Here is a 22,892-nt window from a genome sequence, read left to right as displayed (position 1 = left end):
GTCACTGACCAACAGTTCTTGGGAAAGAACACCATGTGCAGTGTCTTCAATACTGAACACCTAAATCAATCTAATGTTCAGCCTAACTTCACCTCTGACATAACTGAGTTTTACAAAAGAATTGCCAGTTTTTCTAACAGTAGACAATTTCCAAATACCAAGCTGATAGGCTCTCTATTTACCAAAGCTTCCTGCAACCAAACTTTATCTTCTTATTGCCATCCATCAGAAATGTAGCTCTGGAATGCACAGGGTCAACAGGACAACAGGACATGGGCAACAGGAATGCCCTTTCTTTACAGTTCTCCTTGGAAAACCATTAGCTATCCAGACAAAATCCTTGCAGCACTGAAAGTGTCCCTTCCATGTCTGCTTCAGGATAGGATTGACTGAACAGTTCCCCTGAAAACCCTCCATGGCATAGACTCTATTTCATAACTCTCTCAGCCAAATCCAAGATAACAAGGTTGGTGTTTAAACACACTGGATTTTTGTTGCTTGCCCAAATCAGTCCCTCTTGTTCTTAAAGCCAGGACCAAGACCTGTTGTCTCACTCCACAGCCACTGGCACCAAGAGTGGTACTTCAAGGCTGGGAAGCCAAGCAGCCAGAATAGCCTCACAATGAAAGGCGGGAAGGAAAATTACATTACTGCGTTTGGGGGTGCAGGATGAGTGCAGGATACAAGTATCTTAGACCATGTCTAGACTTCCATGTCTAGGTTTGGGGTGCAGGAAATGCATCAATATGATCAATACCTGCCAAGAAAGTTGAGCAGAATGACAAGAAGGCCATCCAAACTTATCACGGAGTGAATAACTGCTGCATTGGCTGAACATTCCCAGCAGAGATCTAGGCCAGCTCAGAGCACTGCCCTGCCTCCTCAGAAACCCAGCCTACCTCCTCTGCTTTAGAGGAGGAAGGCCCTCCTGTCCAGCATGCCTCTTTCCAGGTACAACAGCCGCACGTTGGCAACCACACCTTCAGTTAATTTACGACCTTTTCTTCCTTACCCACAGCTTTCTCCGCAACGGTGCTAACATTGCTTCCCCTCAGTTAGCCCTTCCCAAAGTTCAGGAGAGTCCAGGTGAGGTGTGCATACCCTCCGGTACCCAAGCAGATAAAGACTGACTTAATGATGGCCGGGCTGACAGCGGGACCGTGGGAAATGCGGAGGGGACACATGCCAGGTGCGCTCGGACCATGCTGCACCCCAGCACCCTCTGCCCCGGCCTGGCGCCACCCACGCACGGCACCTCCCGCTGCCCTCGCCCCCGGAGCTGCGGGGCTGCAGCGGCGGCCGGACCCCGCAGCGCAGAGCGGGACGCGGCCCCGCCGCTCGCCCGGCGCGGCGCAGGCTCCTCCCTTCGCCCCGCACCGTGACACGGCCCGGCTGCGGCGGCGCAGGGCGCTCGGTCCCCGCCGCCACCTGCCCGCCCGGGGCCGCTCCCGCGCAGGGCGCCCGGGGCTCCGCGTCCCGGCGGGGCGAGGCGAGGCGAGACGGGAGGAGGAAGAAGAGAACGAGAAGCAGGAGGAGGCCCAGGCCGCCCCGGCGCTCCCGCCTTCCCCCCGCCCGCGCCTTGTCCACGGCAGCGGCCGCGCCGCCGCTCGCACGGATGCGAGACCCGGTAAGCAGCATCGCCCTTCCCGCTGCGGGCAGCGCGGAGCCGCGGGGCGCTGCCTCCCGCCTCCATCCGCTGCTCTGCGCCAGCGGCCCCTGCGGGCAGAGCGAGCAGGGGCCGGTACCCCTTCCGGGGCCGTGGCGGCGGGCGCCGGGACCGGCTCCATCCGCTCCCCGGCCCGGCCAGCGTCCCGTCCCCGCCCGCCCCGGGGTCAGGTGCGGCGACCCGCGGAGGCCTCTCGGAAGCAGCCCTGCTCCGGGCAGGGCGGAACTCCGGGCGGGAGCGGCCCCGGGCGGGAGCGGCTGGCGGGGCCGGGGAGCAGCGTGGGCAGTGCGGTGGCACCGGGGGCTGGGCGGGGGGCGGCGGGCAGCGAGCCCGGCCGGCTGAACCTGCTGACTCCGCTGCGTCTACGCAAAGAGCTGGTGGCAGCGTGGTGGGGAGTCCGGAATGTTGCCGTGTGCCAGAGACAAATCAAACTGATAACAATATTCTGGTTTTAAATGATTTCCATATATATGTGAAAGATGATCATCGGAACAGAAAGTGAAAGATTCTAAACCAGTAGAAATTGTGGCTGCTGAGCATCTGTAACTCTCTGATGAGCTTTTTCTCTTCATGTACTTGGTTTTGTACCTGCCTCCTTTTGACCTCTGTAGGATCTCAGGTGTCCTTCTGAAGTGCACTGAGGAATGTACCTCGCTCTTGCACATGCAGCCCGGTTTCAGAAGGATGCCAAAAAATCTCTTCTGGGGGAATTCCTCTTGATGTGGAATTATTTGTGTTTAATATGTACATGGTTCTGAATGCTCTGAGAAGTCATGGGCAGGAAAACCCCCACCTTCTACTGAGAATGGGAAGTAGTGAGAATATGAGATCTTGGATACACTGTGCTTCCCAGGACATTCATTCCCCAGGTGAAAACCAGCTTTGAGAAAGTTCTGCCTTCACAGAAATGAGGTTGCTCCTCATTGCAGGCTTAAGTGGATTACTATCCAAAACTGTAGTTAGCGTATATTGATTACTTGCCTTAGACAACCAAGTCCTAGAAAATAAGATATAGACCCAGAACTTCATTGAATATTCCCAGGAGAATGGAGCCCAAGTTCGTTGTTGTGAGTGCTGCTCAGGCAATATGCTCTGAAACAGACGAGTTTTCTCACCTACTAAATACATTGTGGCTGGTATATTGCATGTCTAAGTGCTAAATGTTTGGATAACCAAACCATAGGACAGTGTTCACAAGTCTGGAGTTTCACAGATCACAGGATACTGTAGGACTGCAGGAAGCATTCATCCAAAATTCTGTGTAATTCTGTGGGTACGAATTTCGTAGCTGGGGGTCCTTGTGTGGGTGTGTGTGTACAGTATTTTAAATGGCTGTAAGTGCAGGGGGGTATTTTGTAGCATTATGTTTAAAAATTGTTTTGATCAATCCTGCAGTCATTTCTATTACTTGATACTGCTCTGCAAACGCTGTGAAGGCATTTCTTGTGTGGGTTTCTTTATGAGCATTAAACATGCTGAAGGTTAGGCCTTCAGGCTTTTTCTGGAAGTTAATCACCAAGATCAGGAAGAGTATAGCTCTAGGTGAGGGATGTTGTAAAATCTTCAGCTGCTGAGGGAATGGCAAGGTGACTTGTGCATGAAGGCACTGAACAAATACTGTATAAAACTAAGTATTTGGTCTCTGCTTTCTGGACATGTATGTATAATGATTTTTCCTGGTTTTATCAGACTCCTGAAATTTTATTTCTGCACAGAAGGTTACACTTCCAGTTTGTGTTCTGAAAATTAGTTTGCTGCCATGTAAAGGAAGTCTTTGTCTACACAATTTTAATAAAATTAGAACATTTAGATTGTCATGCCAGGAAACATATTTTCTGGCCATGCTTTCCATTATTAATCGAAGTATCAGTCCATGAGAGAAAATGATCTTGCTTGTGCAGTTCCTGAACAATCCATGTGCAGTGGCTTAATACTGTTGTTGCAAAGAAATTCCTATTATAAAAATCCAGCCTTTTCAATCTTGCCCAGCTGCTGATGCCTCTCAGGAGTGCTGTGAATCAGGCAGCTCCTCAGACACAACCTGCTGCCTACCACTTCCTACTGGCAGCTCTGGATGAGTCACAGCTCAGCACACAACATACGGAATTGCGTTATGGAAGCTGTGGGCTCTCCACATAATCAGCGTAGGAAGTATCTTCCTCTTTTAGCATCTCTGAACCTTTAGCATCTCTGAACCACTGTCAAAAAGCCTTCAGAGACATCTACGGCTCTGTGTTGATATAAAAAGGAGCTTGTATAGGCTGCAAAGATCAATGGGCTCATCCTGAGGGGAAAAGCAAATAATATGAAAGGCTCAAAGGTGGACTGTGCATAGCTTCACTGGGATGAAGCTGTTGGCCTGCAGGGGTACAAAATATTAACCAGAACCATAGTGCTCGGCTTTGATAGTCTGGATAATTCAGCTGACTGTCAAGCAGCCCTGTGAGCTGACTGTGTTACAGCCAGTGCTGCTATAAAACATGTGCTTACCACTGTCAATCTTAGAAACTTAAGTAAGAGAAATTAAATATTGTATCTATCCAAGTAGGACAAGCAGTCTAAAGCTCACAGAATTCTTCTCATAGAGCCAGACATTCATCTTGTTTTTCCTGGGTTGTTCTTTGCTCATAGCATGTTACACCCTGAATCATCTAGAATAGGGGAGAAGGTCAAAGATTCCCTTACAAAATCAGCTGTGTTATTTTAATATAAACATTGTACAGTAGAATCATGCCAGATTGGTATTGTTCATACTGAATGGTAGTTGTTCATACTGATTGATCACACTTCATCTTCTAGGTAATCTCACTATCCATTTCTTACCTGACCTTTCCTTACTTAACCATTTGTGTACAAAACAGTCAGAATCCTTTGAACTAATGCCTCAAATTATTTTTCCTAAATTTGAGGCAAAAAAAAAAAACAAGCTTCATTCTTTATAGACACTTCAATAGGCTTCAAATAAACTGTGAATTTGTTTGTCAGAAATGTCAAATAAATTTGGCTCGCCTTTATTTTGTCCCCCATATTTCGAGCTATAGAAAGTAAGACAGCATAAAAATTTGTCATGTGATAGAGACAAAAATTGATTGTTGCAACCAGTTAGTCACTCCATCAACAAGTGTCCTTGTTAGATGCTATGGAGTCTGAAAGTGTTCTAAAATTACGCAGGATATATTTTGCCAGAAAAAAATAATTGCATTTTATAGGAAGAACCAGAAGATTCTTAACCCCTCTAGCCTAGTGGGACCTTGCCCCTGAGAGAAATAGGGATACAGACAGAAAAAATCTGTGAAACTTAAGGCTTTGCAAGGAATCATGCTTTCTTTGATTCTTGGAAGTCTATGAAGTTGCAGACCTCTGTGCTGGTTTTAACCTCTCATTTGTTTCCCTTAGCAACACAGCTTCTTGCCTTCATGGTGGAAGTTAGTTTTATTGCTGATGTAATGGACTGCAAATATCTCCTTTTTTTCGGTATTTCAGTAGAATCATCAAAGAACAAGCTGTGTACAACCAGCTCTTTCTTGTACTTCTGTCCTCTCCCTCTTCTGTACTTCCACGGTTATTGTGCCCTGGTGCAATTTTCTTGGGGAATTGTTGTGGATATCCCAAGGGAAGGAAATAGCACTGTTTTTCTACACCATGTCTAGAACATCTTTTTAGTGGGTCACTGGAAAGATGCTGTTCTGTGTTGCATAAGTATATTTCACTGACTGCCTAAGAAAGATTTCTAAATCCCAGACATTCTACCATGGTTGATATTTATCCATTATGTTAAAAATGCTTTTTTGCTAAAACTGAACTGTGTCACTAAAGAAAGGAGGGGGAGGAGGGATTGTGTTTTGTTTTAATATAAGAATCCACAAGAGAAAGAACTGTCAATTCACGAATGCACGTTTGAATGTTTAGTATTTCCAGTCCATTTTTGAGAACTTTCTCTTAAAAGTCACAATATTGTTGTAGGCAGAACTTGTTAATAAATGTGGTAGTGACCCGTCATCTATGTGTACAGCTCAGACACATAGGGTTGTGTTGTAGTAACACAACCATACTAGATGTTGATTTCAAAACAGCCTGCATAAAAAAGAATGAGAAAATAGTTGACAGTCAGAGGTCTCCTCTGTGCTTTGAAGCAATAGGAGAGAGAAGCCTGTAGGCTCTGCATTCACATACTCTGTGAAGTCAGGTTCTTGCACGTGCCATGCTGGACATCATCTGCATATTGTAGTGGTTTATCAGAGTCTTAGCAGAACTAGTAGCAATCTAATTCTATTAACGTACTTCTTCATGCACTAATGTTTGTATCTATGCCAAGAGGAATGCTGTCCTTAGAAAACAGGTAGTCAATGATATTCAAATAACTATGCTGACTAATTGCAGTAGTCCAAATATTTGCGGAACAACTATAACAGTCTTCAGACAGTTAATTCAAACTCCATTTTGAAGTGGGAAAACAGACCCTTGTGTCACCCATTCTTTTTTCAGATGAAAATAAAGCTCAGTTTCGTGATGCAAGGTACAGCACTGAGTGGCCTAAGCATAAGCAAGGCTTGGGTTTGGCAGTCCCTGTGCATGGAGGATCTTCCCTGCCCGTGATTTCTCCCTCTCAGGGCCCAAGCAGGTGAAGGTGCTACTGTCAATCCTCCACTGACACAGTTTGCACAGAGGCCTCTGGGCAGTGTGCTGGGGCATGGGAGGCACTTCACCAGTGAGAAAGAGGAAATGTTCTTGACCCACTTCTAGGAGAGATGGTTGTATAGCTCAGCAGCTGCTTCTGGGAGTTAGTGGTGCTTGGGAGGTGGTCTTGGAACTGCTGTTTCAATGGAGCTGTGGAGCTAAGGAGCACTGTCAAACTATGAACTGTTACTGAGATGGGCTTTTCTGGAGCTGAGCTTAGTAGTAGCTGTAAAGAGCAACTTCTCCGTTGAAAGGCACAGGGTTTTCAGGAACTGGCTCCCCGCAGTGATTCCTTTAATTGAAAGGCCATTCTGTTGAGTTTTGTTGATTGGGTATTTCCTGTTCACAAGAGAATCGTCTTGCCATGACATTCAGCGCTTTGTTGGGTTTTTTTCCAGAAGAGACTGCTTACTATACCAGCTGAATCACTTGCTGTGATGATGAATGCTTGTTACAAAAAGCATGTTGACAGATGAACGTGCTGTTTCTTTTTGGAGAGAACCAACAGAAGGCAGTTTGCTATTTAGGCTGGTATTTGGCATATTTATATATCAAACCTAAGTGTGTGTGTATAAATAATCATGTGCTGTGCCAATACATGGCCTGGTATTCCAAAAATAGCTGAATGAGATAGGTGCCTGTATTTCTAACCTGATTTTCACCAAATTCACTTGAGTATCCACTTCCAAGTACAGAATTTTAAGTATCTGCTTCATGGGTGACTTATTGGAATGGTTCTTTAACTTCATCTGGCAGTCACTGGTGTGACCTATTTCAAGTTTGCTGAGACAACTTAGTTCCATTATGGGTAATTGAAAGGTGTTATTTGCATTTGCTAATTTGGCTATTTTAGTGAGGACTGACCTCCTTATGGTTTGAGATGCATCTTTATTCTAGGATTCTGTAATCATCACACTTCCTAGTATAGTAACATGAAGTATGATTGTGTTAACTTCTCATGGTAATATTAAAGGAAGCTTTTTTCTTGCCATGGGATGGCTGCAGAACAGTTCTCTCAAGAACAGATTCAAAAAGTAGAACTATATTACATTTTAGCTTCTATATTAGCAAATATTTCTAGATATACTTTAAGAATCCTGATCCCATTGGAGTGAAGTGAATGATTTTGCTAGAAACCTCATCTAGGTTTTACATTCCACAAAAATATCAGACAAAAGGATGAGTATTTCTGGAATAACCCACCATTAAAAATATTCAGAGAATAAATCATTGCATAGATTATTTTTAACCTAATCTTTGAATGAAGAAAGTGCTTTGGAAAATTTTGCCAGTGATCTTTTTAACAAAGATTTTTTTCATAAGGCAAATAATCAAAATATTGATAAATGTTACAGACAGCAGTAGAGTCCGTGTTATGATTAATTCCCTTGAAATTTAAAAATGTGTTACAAAGAGGAAACTAATGTTACAAAGTAACTAATGTTACAAAAGGAAAACTATATATTTAACTAATTTTATGGAAGTTACTCAGTTACTTGTTTAAAAATCCAAAAAGCTCATTCAACATTTCTTGTAACCTCTTGAGAAGGAGCAACATTGCTCGTTCAACCTCTTGTAAAGAACTGAAGCCTCCAGACGATGACAAGGAGTAGAAATTCAATGCTAGCACTCTGCAGTCGGTTTCTGGGAGGTCCTGACACCCTGAGCTTCTCTTTGTGTCCTCTCTGAAGAGCTGGAGCAGCGCAGCTCCTGTTGGGGTGCCACAGTCCCTGTGGGCATCCTTGGGCAGAGCATGGTCCTGATTGGTGTCCCTGGCCTGGCTGGGACAGTCATCTCCCGGAGCCAGGTTCTGTCAGGGAAGGACATTTCAGGGTTTGTCCCAGCAAGGCAGGGAGACCCGCTCCTCGCGCCGGGCTGCGCCCTGGCTGCGCTGCAGGCATTGCAAACACCGCTGTGCGGCTCCAACCGCGCTGCAGCCGCGCTGTGCAGCCATGTGTGTCACCTCTGTGTCACAGCGCGCTTCTGTAACGGGGAAAGCCCATGTGTGTCACCTCTCTGTCACAGCACGCTTCTGTAACCGGGAAACCGTGCCTGTCGGGCTCTGAGCACAGCCAGGCTGCCTCGTTTGGCCACATGCAGCCAGCCTGGCAAGTGTTTGAAATGCCAGCGTGCAGCAAAGCGTCAGGGCGTTGGAGAATCTGTGGTGAATTGTGATAGTGCAGCTCTCAGAAGGGTTTGTTTGTTCATGCGTTCCCCGAGCTTCTCACACCACCTCTGTCTCATGAGCCTGCTCCTGAGGTACTTTATATGCTTATTCTGTCTTCGTGTACTACTCTTGGCATATACTTTCACTTAAAATTGCTCTCTCTGCTTTTCACTTCCCTGGTGCTTGGTACCATGCTTGTTAGCCTGAACAGAAGGAATCACTTTCAATGCCATTTAAAATGCTGCTTTTCTCAGTTTGCTCTGTTTTCTTGTGGCTGAATGGCTTTGATTTAATAAATCTGGATTTTTCAAGGATTAATACACATGATAATAAGATGGGACATATGCGAAAACAAATGCTTTTTGGGGAGGAAATGGGATTTGATGAGTAGTGCTATTCCCAATGAAATCAAGTTCCTTAACCATTGAATTGATGTTAGATTATTATTATTATCTGGTAATGACTATCAGAAAGCTCTTAATTAGAAAAAAAACTTAATTTGAATGCTAAAATCCTGGCATTTCTCCTCAAACAAACATTACCTAAGTCCATGTAAGTTAACTGGAATGCCTGAAATAGTGAAGTAGAAAAATGCATCTTCACTCTCAGAATTTTGAGCACTTTAGAGTATAATAGATTAAGACAGCTCCAAGCTAGCATTGGTATTTATCCCCTGTGGTTGAGGTTGGAGTATAGTTCACTGTATTAGTAAAGTATTTTGTATATTTAAGTGTAATTAGTTTCAGCTATATAGAGAGATTTGGTGTTTGAATTTATTTGAATTGCCAGAACTGGGCAATTTTTGTAGGAGCTATACAAACTCTTAGGGTGCCCTTTCAGAGCCAGCTCATACCAATCTAGGGCAGCACTGCCTCAGAAAGTGACAAACCTCTCTGCTTTGCTGGCTTTGTGGTTCTGCCTGCTCCTTTGCATTTTGATTTTGAGAAGGAAGTAAAAGTCCATTTAATTTTAATTTGGATCAGCTACAACTTGCCTTGAAGTCAGTGGAGGCAGCAAAGTGAGAGTCCAGAGAAGGATGGTGAGGGTGAGGGGAGCCCCGCGGCAGTGCCGTGCCCTGCTGAAGGTGAGTGTGAGGCTGTGCCGTGAGGAGCATTGTGCACAGAGGCGTTCCAGGCAGCTGGCAGACATGCCTCTGGTGGTGGTTTTAGTAAAGCTTAACTCTCAGCATTTTAATCATTCATAATTCTGCCAGCGCGTCCACGTGTTAAGGATAATATATGGGAGTGCAGTCATAAGTCAGCCCACATTCTTTATAGGAGTTCTTTTTCCTTAAGTTACACTGCCAGCTGCAATAGTGAATATATTGGAAATCTTAGATGACATTTTTGTAAAAGGGATACAAATTCATCTTAGTATTTCTTCCTTATTTACAGTGTCTCATTTTTTAGTGTGTTCCTGAAACTACATTTAAAAAGCCAGTTTCTTCTTTTATTTGCAGACATTCTTCTGCTAAACTCTTGCACTGTGACATGTCTTACGTTTTTTTGCAGAGTTTCTTCATCTTTTCCAGGCTCTGACACAATTTTGAGGAAGTGTGAGTTTCTGCTATTACCAGATGTCTCCTCTTTAAAATACCTGGTATTACACTTTAAAAAATTATATTAACTAATGCTTCTTTAGTTTAAAGTTCACTGAATTATGCTTATAACTTTAATATTAGAGTAAGTCAAGAAATATTTGCAAGTAAAGGGTTCCATTATGTCTTCCTGTGGCATTTCCAAAGAGATTTTGATGGGGGAACACCACTGGCCTCTTTAACAAAGACCTCTTTGGGAGTGCTGGCCCCAAAAAAACAAACCATACCCCTTATTAGTGGCTCTTGTGTTTGCCACTTGCTGCAGTAACTTTTTTGCACTTACCTAGCAGCTAGATTGAAAGCTCTCCAAGGAGTGGTAACAGCTGAAAGCATTTGATCTATATTCCATGTCTTCAGTGGGAAGCATCTCATGAGCCTGGTCCTAAATGTCCATTTCCTCTCTAGGCTTTGCAGAAGGACTGTTAAGGGAGAAAGCCTTGAAAAGCAGAATGAAAAACTGCTACAGAAAAGCTTTTTTTGCCAGAAGCTACTAAATTAAATACGAAATTGGAGAGAAATACATTTCTGCACCTTTACTTTTGAACAATTTTTCTTATATACATGAGTGACTAGAACATTTTGCAGTTTGCTATACTTGGATGCATACGTACTTTAGACCAAATCCATTCTTCCATTCAAGTATTTTAGCTGTCCCAGATGCTTCTAGGGGAAATAAAATTAACAATTCACAAGTGGTGGGTAAGTGAATGGATAAATATTTATAAAATATATGCTTTTTACATCTTTTTTTTGTTTGGCAGGTTGGTTTGGTTTTTGTTCGAGTTCCACAAAGCATATGAATGCAGAGTCTCTCACTGAAGATTTTATTTTTGCTTAGAATCTGTGCTGCAAATTGCACTGGGCAAACTTTTAGCTCTCTCCTTTCACAGCCTTCCACATCTACAGTGCTTCAGTGAAGAAGGGTTTTGGGTGGAACAAGCCCTAAAGCAGAATGTTTCTTGGAGTAGGCTAAAGCAAAAATATTTCCTTATCATTGTCCCATGGGGCCTTTCTACAGTTTGTGAATAGGCAATGAATAGGCTCTCCTGCCAAGGTGATAATTTACACCAGAGCTCCATGTCCATAAAATTAAATGGTTTGGAGAACTATTTTTATTAGCACTGCAACCACAACTAAGGTTGTTTTCTCAGATGTATAAGTCTTGCTTATATTTTTTGGTTACAAATTGTGCAAGCAGTTTGAATACCTTAATTAGCAAAACCTCTTGAAAATGAATTGCAATAATGGTTAAAATTAAGGCCTGATCTAATAGATGGTATTGCTCTTTGGAAGAAAAATGAGGAAAAAAATCAATACTTGAGAAATACAGCCATCTGAAAACACATTAGGGTTGTTTTCTTCAACCCAGAGTCCTCTGGCCTCTGGAGAGAGCTGTGCTGAGAAAATATCTTTGCTGAACCCACTCTATGCTTTTACAAAATCATGCATGTTTACATATTTTTGCAACATTTTTTACATGTTTATTGCAACATATAAAGCGCCTTTGACATGCAAGATCAAATCTGTTTAGACTGAGCACACCAAAGTGAAAAAACACGTTAGAAACTTAATTTTCACATTTCCTGTGTAATTTGAGTATTTCATTCCTCTTTCAGAGTTGGGTTTTCTTGTTTTGGTTTAGTTTCCTTTTGAGGGTTTTTTTTTTTTTTTTTTGATGACCACAACATCTACATTTTTTCTCTTAAGTTCAAAGCTGTGCAAGGAGGAATTTTTGTTAGTTGACCCATCAGAGTTGATTGTATTTTGAGTTTAGAAATCAGCAAGCTGTGCAGGTAGAACACATGGTGTTGGAAGTTTTTTCTTTCTGCTTTATATTACTGATACAAATTTGTATATAAAGTTTTATTTCTCATAGTCTTAGCAGAAAATAAAGATACCAGATTCATATTTTTATAAATAGGTTTGTAAACATATGCTCAAGGAAGTACAGATTCTGTAATAAGTCCTCAAACTTCTGTCTTTTTCATTTAATACTTGAAAGTTAGGGGGTTTTTAAGTTGCTATAAAAGTTGTAAAATTAATATATTGTGTTCAAATATGCTGAAATAACCTTAGTACACGTCAACTAGTCCACAACTGCACTCTAAGCCATTATGCATTCCCAATTTAAATTCTAGACATCTGGTAAGTCTTAAATTATTATTAAATGTGTAAGTACTGTGCCACCAAAGTAAGAGTGGGTGCTGGCATGCAAACTTACATGACATTTGAATGTATTTCTAATCTGAATGACTTATTTTTTCCAGCACACGACCACAATCAACATATCTATATTCCAGTTTCCCTTGGGCTATTAAACCCTGAGACAGCTGGTGGCAAATATTGAGCTCAGGATTGATACTGCCCTTTTTGTCAGATGGAGACTTTGGAGGAAAAGAGCAATCTCCTTGGTTTACAGGCAGACAACAGCATGGAGCAACCGTTCACTGTCAGCTCATTGGTATGTATTACAGAAAAATGTTTCAGTGACTGAGCAACTTCTCTTTCAATTAGGAAAAATTTCAAAAGAGCTGTTTAGCAGTGGTGGCTCTCAGCCCCATGGGTCTCTTCCTGCATGCTGCCTGACAGTTTTGTTGGAATTTATTATATTTCTGTATGTGTGATTTATGGGGTGTCAGCGACCAGATTTTTAAGAAGTTGAAATGAGCATTTTGAATAGAAAGAGTAAAAAATTTCACCAAAGTAAGAGGAAACAACCTGCAGTAGCCATTTATTTATTTATTAATTACCGGGAAGGTAATGACCATAATAAGCAGCTATGGTTCTTCTTCAGTAATTAGTTCGAACTTCTTAGTCTTTAACTGCCTCATTTAAAACTGGAAATGAAGATTTGAAATGAACTGTTGACTGACCAGAGGAGCTTATTGCTCTTTGTTTCCTGAGCTATTTCTAGAAGTCAAATGCTGTCGTGTAATAGGAGTCTGAGTATTCAGCACATCTATCAAATTATTTCAGTAATTTAAGACAGAACCTTGTAGAATTCATGTGTGGGATTTTTTTAAGAGGACACACTTTATACTGCCTTTGATAATTTCTACAGCAATTTACTTAATTGTTTTCCCCTCCAGGTGTTTTCCTAAATTTATCTTTTTTTGTTGTTGTTTTTGGAGGGAATAAGATCACTTTTCTTTTTGATCACAATTTACTTGCAATTGAGAAATATGTTGGAATGTTTCAACTGTGGCTAGAGGTGGGGAAACCAATGCCTATTTTCAGAAAAGACTAGCTGAGTATTTCCCTTGAGCTTCTTGACTGGGACCACTTACTGGAAGTGAAACGGAATATTCTCTTCGCTAATGAGACTGTTCTTTTTCAGAAAAAGCTGGTAGCTATTCCTGACCACACAGACATCTCTGTGACCCCAGAGGAGAGAGTACGTGCCTTAAGCAAGCTTGGCAGCAATATCACAATCAATGAGGACATCACTCCCCGGCGCTACTTCCGATCTGGAGTGGAGATGGAGCGAATGGCGTCGGTGTACATGGAGGAGGGAAACCTGGAGAACGCTTTTGTGTTTTATAACAAGTTCATAACGTAAGAAAGCAGTTGTAGCCATTACAGCTTATAATTCTGAGTAAACTGAAATGGAGAGCTGCACCGAGAACCCCTTTAGATAAGGAGAAATTTGGTTAATGTTCTTGCAGAACAGCTTTGTTCTCTGGAGATATTTTACCCTGAGCGTGGGCTTTGTTAAAACTTTGTTAAAACCCTACCACTTTTTCATGTGGTTGTCCTACCCATGTGTGAACAGCCAGGCATGAATTAACCTAACATACAGAGGTTTAAGTTTACTCTGCCAGGCCATACCATGAGCACTGTTGCCCCCAGATTATTCTTTACATGTCAGCATGTTGGTTAAACACAATTTTTGACTTTAAAAGCAATGTTTAAGTAAGATTTCTAAGCCTTTAGTAGTTATGTCCTATGAGCATCTGCTGATCTTAAGGATGGTAGTATTGCACAATACTTAAAAAGCATGAGAAAAGGGTTTTCTTGCATCCTTTTTACTTTATTCCCCCAAAAGGATTAAGTATATTTTATTGTTTCTTACAGGAATAAATGCAAAATCTACAATGTATGTTCATGATTATTCTCCTTACCACAAAAGAATAAATCTGGCCAGCTTTCATTACAACTCTCAAAATAGACAGCTGAAAAATATATCACTGGCAGATTTAAACTTTTAACCTAGCTAGTTTTGCTGTAGGATTGATTGGTTTGTTTTATTATTTCAGAAAGGTTTGGGGTTTTTTTAATGTGCATATTTTAAAATTTTTGTAAAGGAAACATCCCTCCTCCCTCCTTATTTTCCTCATACTTTGAAAACTAGACCAAACCTTTCTTAGCCCACCTGTTTTCAAATGTACCTATCTCTTTTATAAAAAGAGGGTCTGGAGGTGAATATTGTGCGAATTACTGAAAGAATGATACTAGCTGTACATTACAAACTCTTTGCAGCTGAGTATTGCCATAATTTATCTGTGCAGCTTGGTCTGGTAAAAATACCTGCTTTAGTGATAGTCAGTGTATCATTCTTGTCTTCCATTGGAGAGTCAGCATTTTGGCTAAGAACAGATAAAGAGAGTAGAAATAGGATTTACTAGCACTGACTAGAGTGGAGGATGTTTTTGAGGGATATTTTTAGATGCTGGCTGCTAGCTAGGCCTTTTTTTTAACCTAACCCAGTACTAATGGAAACCAAAATATATCAGATGTGGAAAATAATCTCCTGTCCTTATCCTGTGTGTCCCATACAGGTCCATACCATAATATGTTAGTTTAAACATGTGTATAGAGCCCTGGTCCAAGTCATCTGGAATTCAGTGTTTAACAGTTATGTGAAACTGATTTTTCTGCCAACATGAAAGCTATTGTGGGTATTCTACTGACTAAACACATGCATGTTTAATTTTCTAGGTTGTTTGTAGAAAAGCTGCCCAGTCACCGAGACTATCACCAATGTGCAGTACCAGAAAAACAAGATATTATTAAGGTAGGGTTATGGTTTCCTGGTATTTATGAAATATTTTACTCAGAACCTCTTCATTTTTCCCAGCACATATAAGCAACAGCTTCTTTTTCCCCAGAGCACCCATACCAGCCATCGCAGCTTCAATTTCTGATACTTTTCTCCACTACTCATACATGTTTTATTTTGGAAATTAAATTATTGATCTAAAATGTGAATGAGAATGGTCTCAGTAAGGTGGTAGGTTGTTGGGAGCCCAGGTACATCTATTTCTGAAAGCTTGCATATTAAAAATGCACATGTTAACAGTACTTAGTTTGATTCTGGTCCCAGTTATGTGAATGGATAATGGTCCAAACCGACTATTGCAAACAGAAGGAGAAATGTGTGGCAAATACTGTGCAGTATTTGCTTACTCTGCTAAATAAGTAAAGTATATATTTTCTTTCTTTATCACCAAATATATATTTGCTTCATTTTTACCAGATTTTTTTTCCTCCTCTTCCATACAAAATAGTTTTACTGTTGGTTTTTTCCCCTCTAGAAAATAAATCCTAAATAAATTTTAAGTATAGCCTTATACTGAAGTTAAAACAGCTGGAACTGCCCAGTGAGAATTGCTAGTAGGACCATGTCTCTTGCTCCATGCCCCCATGTTTGCTTGCTTTCTCTACTGTTAAACTGAATGTTTTACTCAAAACCAAAACAATTAATGCCAGAGTTTTGACTGTGGTCCACTAGGAGAACATCCCTTGGAAATGAGCATATTCAAACATATTTCTGACTGGGAAGTTTCAGAGAAAAATGCAAGTATTCTACCCGAAACTCTCTAAGTTGGCCTTGGCATTTTTTTACGATTTACGCCTACAACAAAAACATTGGTCATCACACACACCTATTAAGCAAGACAGAGATAACAGACTGCTAGCAAAAGGGCTAATCTTTGCTTGAGATAAGAAGCAGCCATGTCACATGTTTCACTAATGTAAATCAATATATTTATTGAAACCAATGTATTATAGAAGTTTCATAAACTGATGGTATAATGTGTATTTTCCTCTTTTGCTTTTTTTTTCCTGAGAAGAGCAGGTTTTTTCTGTTTTGTATTTTTTAAAAATCTGTCTTACAGATGAGTATGTTTTCCAGGTGGCTCTTTTTAAAAGTGAAAAATAAACTTATTTATCTTTTTCCCCATTCTACCTCAAAGAAATTGAAGGAGGTTGCATTTCCACGGACAGATGAATTGAAAAGAGATCTTTTAAAAAAATATAACTTAGAATATCAAGAATACATGCAACACAAAGTAAGTTTTATATGATTATTAAATGTTGACATGAATATTTTTCTGTCATATAAAAATTAAAAATTAAGCAGTAAAATACCAGTTTTATGAGAACCTAATAATTTCCCGAGCTACTTAGGAATGACTTTTCATTTCTTCTTCAGAATCAGCTGGTCGTTTAAAAATAAGTAATGCAAATGCACAAATGTGCTGCCATATTTACTTAATAAGTGTCTACAAAGATCCAAATAAGTTTTTGGTATGCTCTGAATCTGACTTATAAAGAAAATGAAATTGATACTCATGTCAATAAGTGGAAAAGATTCCTTGGCTCCAAATGTGCTCTAATTTGAATTGAGATTGAAGCTACTGAAAACAGGATCTATAACCCAAAAACTTGTCTTGGAAAAAGCATCCAAGAAACATCTTTTTTGTTCCATCCATCAGTGCTATGTTTTCTATCCTACCTTTGGGGATATAGTTGTATTTTCCAGTTCAGTAACCAGGTTCCAAGAGTTCCTTTTTAATGACAGGATTTTATGGTTTTATTGAACTGTTAGATTGCTCCTTTCCTACCATTTGTCGTAGCATTTTTGGTGTTCTGAGAATGTCACTATGTTGTGTATGTTTCAGAACAAATGTAAAACTGAATTTCTGAAGAAATTGGAGCACCAAAAGCTAATAGAGGCAGAGAAGAAACGAATTGCACATATGCGGCAGCAGCAGCTCGAGTCAGAGCAGTTTCAGTTCTTTGAGGATCAACTTAAGAAGCAAGAACTAGCTCGAGATCAGAAAATCAAAGAGAGTGTGGTTATGTCTGAACAGATAGATGGAAGTATGCTGTCTTGTATTTCTGTACCAGAGAACAGTTCCTTATCTGCAGCGCTGCTGGAGAAAAAAGAGAGGCGCGGCAACTCTGGCTGTGCTGGACATTCGCCGCCAGTGGAACGGGTCTTAAAGCCAGCAGCTACTCTAAGTGCTGTTCAGAGTAAGTGCAGATATTTCTTTTATCCCCTATTTTATTTTATCTACCTGCATATGTCTTTATTCACTGTGAGGCTGCCCATACTGAAATAACCATGAACAGGTTTGTGCAAATACAACAGTTCCTTGTAGTTTCTTCATTTTAAGAGAGAGTTGCACAGTTTCACATTTTCCAGTTGAGTACCAATGGATGGATATAGAGATTGAGATTTAGTGTTCCTGTGAAATGAAGTCTGAATCTTGCCATGGGTTTCAAGGGAAGAGAAACAGAACCTGCAGTGGTTCCACCTGGAAAACCCTGGCCTGGGAGAAGGTGGCAGCTAACTGTCACCTCAGGGACAGGCTAATGAGCATATCTTATGGCTTGTTGACTTCAATTTAGATTAAGTGCTTGTCCTGTAGATTAATTCTCATTAGAAGTCTATGATGTGGTAAGTATAATTATTCCACTTGTAGTAATATAGTATAATATACTGTGTGTATTTCCTTATTTTAGGGATCTTCATTGTGTTAGCTGTAAATGCCTTTTTATCTCTCTCTCTTTTTTCTTTTTTTTTTTATTCTTGGTTAGCTCAATTGGCCGAAGCACTCAGAGGTGTCATTTTGCCCAGGGATCTCTGTCACAAATTTCTGCTGCTGGCAGAGGCAAATACAGTAAGAGGAATAGAGACATGTGGAATTCTCTGTGGAAAACTGGTACAGTTTAACCCTCACATTTGTATGGGGAAGACATACTTGATGGTGCTGTAATATCCTGTGATGTATTGATTTCAGAGCAAAAGCAGATATAAATGGTTAGCCTTCCATGTAATGAATTCATATTATAACCTGAGTGGTCATTTCAGCACTGTGGGCTTGTTTTATTGGGGAAACATCTGCTCAAAGTACACTGCTATTGTTGTAAAGCCTAGCAAGTCTTTCAGCATGCTGTACAATACAGGCTTTTTCAAGTACTTTCTCTGGCATTCATCTAAGGTAAGTGAGGTTTAGTTACAGGACAATGAAATATAAAGACTGCCAGAATCCACTGGAGTCATCAAATTAATAATGGCACAACAGAACAGAAATCTCCCCATCAGGCTGTAGAACATCTGATTTTTTTTTTCTCTTTGACCTAGATAACATTTAATGTCCTTTGAGAGCAGGGAAAGATGTCATGGCTGATGCTGACACGAAGAATTTTAAAGATTATCCCAAGTGTATTTGAACTGCATGAAGGGAAAGAACAGCAGTATTAGTCCTTTTCCAAGTTTCACAGAAAATCATGATAGTTTTCTCAAAACCGTTTTATGTGTTTTTAATTATTTTAAAGGACAGGCTTTTCACACTGATCTCTGAGAATAGTTCAATACAACAGTCTTGTGTTGTGACTAATACTACCCTGCATGCTTTCATGATAAAATGCTAAGGCATATTTTTATGTACAGTATGTTGGTGAGCTGCACTGGAATCAGTGGAGCTGGAATCAGTGGAGCTATACTGTTTTGTTTTAGCTGATAGAATGATATCTTTCAGATTTTGATTCAGCATTTATTCCTTAGGCACTCTGTACCACCCTAAGTCAATGTTTGTTTTGCAGACTCATAATGAATTTACTATTACACATGTAATAGTGCCAAAGCAAACTGCAGGACCAGACTACTGTGACATGGAGAACGTGGAAGAATTATTTGGTATTCAGGATCAGTATGATCTCCTCACTTTGGGTTGGATCCATGTACGTATGACTCATAGATTCTGCTTTTCCTATGTTGGCTCTACATACTATGTGGGAAAAAAACCACAAATAAAAAAAAAAAAGAAACAACTGGAGTAATACAAATTTGCTTACTGAATTCAAATTGTAGTGACGTAAATAAGCACTCTTCTCCACAGAGAACTCCTTAATGCAATTGAGGCATCCTGTTGACACAATGGGCCTACTTTTGCTGGTGCAACTTTACTTGTGTTGATTTGGGGGTATTTTATTACTTTCTAATGCCATATTCAAAAGTCAGGGAAGGGTATACTGTGTTGTTTAAACTTTATATTAATTTTTCTCTTAGTGATTTTGGACAATTAAGTAATTTCCATTTGTCTTGTGCTTTTTCATTCCACTCTTCTCCCCATGATCAGAAAATTGCTTGTATATCTGATTGTGAACGTGCCTCCATGAATCTGATCCTGAAAAGCCTTCTTTTCTCCAGGTTGAACAATGTAGAACAATATAGACCCTGGGCTAAGAAGAACTTTAGAAACCAGCCTGGGGAAGTACTGATGCTTTCACTTGTAACAAATTATTTTTCCTTATGTTGACCTTGACCTGTAAGAAATATTTCATGATGTTGAGTTTTGCCTTTCTTTTTTGTAGACACATCCAACACAAACTGCATTCTTATCCAGTGTTGATCTTCATACTCATTGCTCTTATCAACTAATGTTGCCAGAGGCCATTGCAATTGTTTGTTCACCAAAGCATAATGAGTAAGTTCAGATTTTTTTAAGTAATATTTTGGTATTTTTCCCTGCTTCTTGTCATAGAATCTGATCAAATGCAAAGGCTACATGTCAACTCAGATGAAGGGCATGAACACTGTGTTGTGACTTTGTTTTCTGTAAGTTGCCTAGACTTGCATTTCAGTCAGTCTCTGTGCACAGCATTGTTTCTGGCTTCTCTCTCCTTCCCCCTTGACAGACCCAGGTTTTAAATTTTATATTTTTTTTGTATATTCTGCTCAACAAAGTAATAATTACAGGCACTATTCTTTTGGAGTACTCATTGCCAATGCCCTACCACAGATCTATCTTCATTCTGTCTGCTTAAGAATGTGGAGGGAGGTTAGGCTTATTTCTGTAGAATGATATGAAAATTGCAGTTTGCAAAGCAGAAGGGTAAAAGTCACTTTTTTTGATAATAAGGGTCTATTTTTGTATTTCGTAAGTTACAAACTATGTATCTGGAAAAAACTAGAATAGTACAAATATTAAAGTGAAGGTTTGTAATGGAACAGGTTTCCCAGAGATGTCATGAAGTCTACATCCATGGAGATATGCAAAACCTGACTGGACATGGTCCTAGCAACCTGCTCAAGGTGATTCTGCCAGAGCAGGGGGACTGGACCAGACAGTCTTCAGAAGTTCTTTCCAAGCTGAACAAATCTGTGATTCTCCTTTGGTGTGCCTGGCATTTCAGGTTGCCAGGGCTAACTCCATTGTTTAGAATGTGCATGTCTTCAGCCTTTCCTTTTGGCCTTCTGCCTCAGTAGAGTGAATCCTGTCCTGGTTGCCTAACTTCCTAAATGGGCCCTTCAGATTACAGAGCTGTGAACACAGATTGAGAGGCAAGGGCACAAGCACTAGCATTTCTAACCCTGAGCATGCCTGCTTACCTTTCCAAATTTCTGCTCTTACAAGCCTCTCTCCCAGTTGCTGCTGATACCCTGCAATCGACTCTAACCTGTAACATTTGTATTGTCAGGTGCTGCCCTGTGGTTAATAGGTCCTCTTTACAGAAGGATGGCTTTGTAAGGTTTTATTCAATACCTAAAGAGTTGCAGCAGTGCATTTTCTAATGCTTTGTGTTACCTGATTACCTAAAAGAGTGGGGAGGATGTACTCCTACTAGTCATTTACACAGCTGGTTTAAAGGCTGTTTTTAAGTTGCCCTGGGTGAAATGCAATCCAGAACACGTAAGTTTCTGGTTTGCATCTGTTCCTGTGTGAACTAGCCTTATCCTTCAGTGGCCTAACCTGCCTAACAGGAGCAGCACCAGTACTGTGATCCCTTTTCTCCCCTTCCCCTCATCATCTCTTCCTTTACAGGAATACAACTCCCCTTGATTTAAAATACCTTTAAAAACCCAACTCAGCTGGAGCTCCTGTGTATTGAAGGTCACCAAGCACCTTTCTGTTGTCCTTCTTTTAAGCTAAGCAATTTGTATGTGAAACCTTGGACATGTACTATGGGAGCAGTGTGTAACAGGAGTTTCCTGTTCTGCTTTTTAGCACTGGCATCTTCAGACTGACTAATGCTGGCATGCTAGAAGTTTCTGCTTGTAAAAAGAAAGGATTCCATCCACATACAAAGGACCCTAGGTTATTTAATGTAAGTATATAATTCAACTAAGTTTTTACTATTCAAACTCCTGACCATGGTTCTGCTGCAAACAGAAACTTGAGATTATATTTCTTAATAATTTTCCCCCTGTTTTACTAATCTATTACCCTTAGTTCACTGACCAAGGTAGGCATCAGGAGACTACTTAAGCAGTCATTAGAACCATGTTACAAGCTGCCATTCAAGTGGTGGTTAACCAGAGGTAGTTACTATCAGTCACCACTTTTACCTGCTTTCAGAAGGAGAAAAAAATACATTTTCAAATGGGATTTATTCTTGAGCTCTTCAGTTTTTAAGCAATGAATCAGTTCATCTCTCCAATTTTAGTGCCCCAACAAAACATTCCAGCTGCTTTAAATTGCAGCTATAAGTAGGTTAAGTCCTATTTCCTTCATTGCCAAAAGTTTGCCTTGGTTTCTCTAAGCATTTCTCTGTAACTGCTGTATCTTTTGATGTTTCAGTAGCATAATGGTGCATGTATGGCTGGGCAGAACTGTCTTCCAGCTAACACTGGCATTTCTGATAAGAGCCTTTACCTTTGAGTATTAAGGGTTTGGGTTTTTTCAATGGGGTTCACTTCAAATACAGAAGCATCTCCTATAGCTCAAAATAAAATGATCCAATACAGAGAAGTCATGCTGAGAGACCTTGGAAATTACTGTGTTGTCAGGCTCTCTGAATGTCAGCATTAGTCCTCAAAAGGAGAGGTCAGAGTTTTTTGTTTTGTTTTGTTCTTTCATCACTGAGTGTAGGGATAATTAAAAGGTAGTCCAACTCTGAAAAGTGTTAAGATTTTTTGTTCCATGTAGGCTCTTTTCAGTGAACTTTTACAGACGTAGTTCATGGATGAAGTTACTGGGTGTTTTACTGAGATTTCTGAGAGTAATGGGTTGACTTCTTCTGCAGCCATGTACCCATGTGGTTGGGAAAGACATAAAGATAATCGTGCTGGATCTGAGGTGATACGGATGAACCACACCAATGTACTCTACAAAAGGCCAAAAGAAAAAAAAGGATTCCTGTTTTTTCCTACATTTTCAGAAATTACTTTTATATTTATACATTTTAGATTGAATGGTTTGATATTTATTGCTCTAGCTTGTTTTGAAGTTATTTTGTTGCTCTGTCAAGATGGAGTTCAGTGGCATTAACCCTAAATCTGTAAACAAATCTCACCCATAAAACACAACAATAAAATGAACTTCAAACTACAGTAACTGTGTTGAAATAAGTAATGTTTCTTTTGTCACTTTTTCCCATTTACTGCCTTCTGAGAATTAGGTATTTTTAGCAGTGGTTGGCTTTTTGTGACTTCCATCTATGTACGTCTCTTACAGCTTCAGTAAATTTATGTTATATGTAGTAGAGGCAAATCAATCAGTTTAGGTGATTTTTTTTCATCTTTTTCTCCTGTACAACTTCTATAGCTCAAG

General features: G+C 40.4%; 1 protein-coding gene across 4 annotated transcripts; it reads left to right on the top strand.

The window, feature by feature from the left end:
- The first annotated feature begins 1,427 nt into the window (after positions 1 to 1,427).
- Positions 1,428 to 22,672, top strand: STAMBPL1 (STAM binding protein like 1). Of its 4 annotated transcripts, none has more exons than XM_053983718.1 (11): positions 1,428 to 1,627; positions 12,375 to 12,568; positions 13,445 to 13,662; positions 15,046 to 15,121; positions 16,305 to 16,400; positions 17,013 to 17,367; positions 17,935 to 18,017; positions 18,943 to 19,080; positions 19,714 to 19,826; positions 21,348 to 21,447; positions 22,366 to 22,672. In XM_053983718.1, exons 2-11 carry the CDS (start codon positions 12,485 to 12,487, stop codon positions 22,420 to 22,422), a joined length of 1,320 nt encoding a protein of 439 aa, XP_053839693.1. In that variant the 5' UTR covers positions 1,428 to 1,627; positions 12,375 to 12,484; the 3' UTR covers positions 22,423 to 22,672. The 4 variants fall into 4 exon arrangements, with proteins under 4 accessions (XP_053839693.1, XP_053839692.1, XP_053839695.1 ...); XM_053983717.1 differs by having other exon boundaries at positions 17,935 to 18,059; XM_053983720.1 differs by lacking the exons at positions 21,348 to 21,447; positions 22,366 to 22,672 and adding an exon at positions 19,550 to 19,613 and having other exon boundaries at positions 17,935 to 18,059; positions 19,714 to 19,785.
- The last annotated feature ends 220 nt before the right edge of the window (positions 22,673 to 22,892 follow it).

Source organism: Vidua macroura, chromosome 8 (assembly GCF_024509145.1).
Source record: "Vidua macroura isolate BioBank_ID:100142 chromosome 8, ASM2450914v1, whole genome shotgun sequence".
Classification (NCBI taxonomy): Eukaryota; Metazoa; Chordata; class Aves; order Passeriformes; family Viduidae; genus Vidua; species Vidua macroura.
Note: the sequence above shows the minus strand (reverse complement) of the source record. Positions and strands in the feature narration are given on the sequence as shown.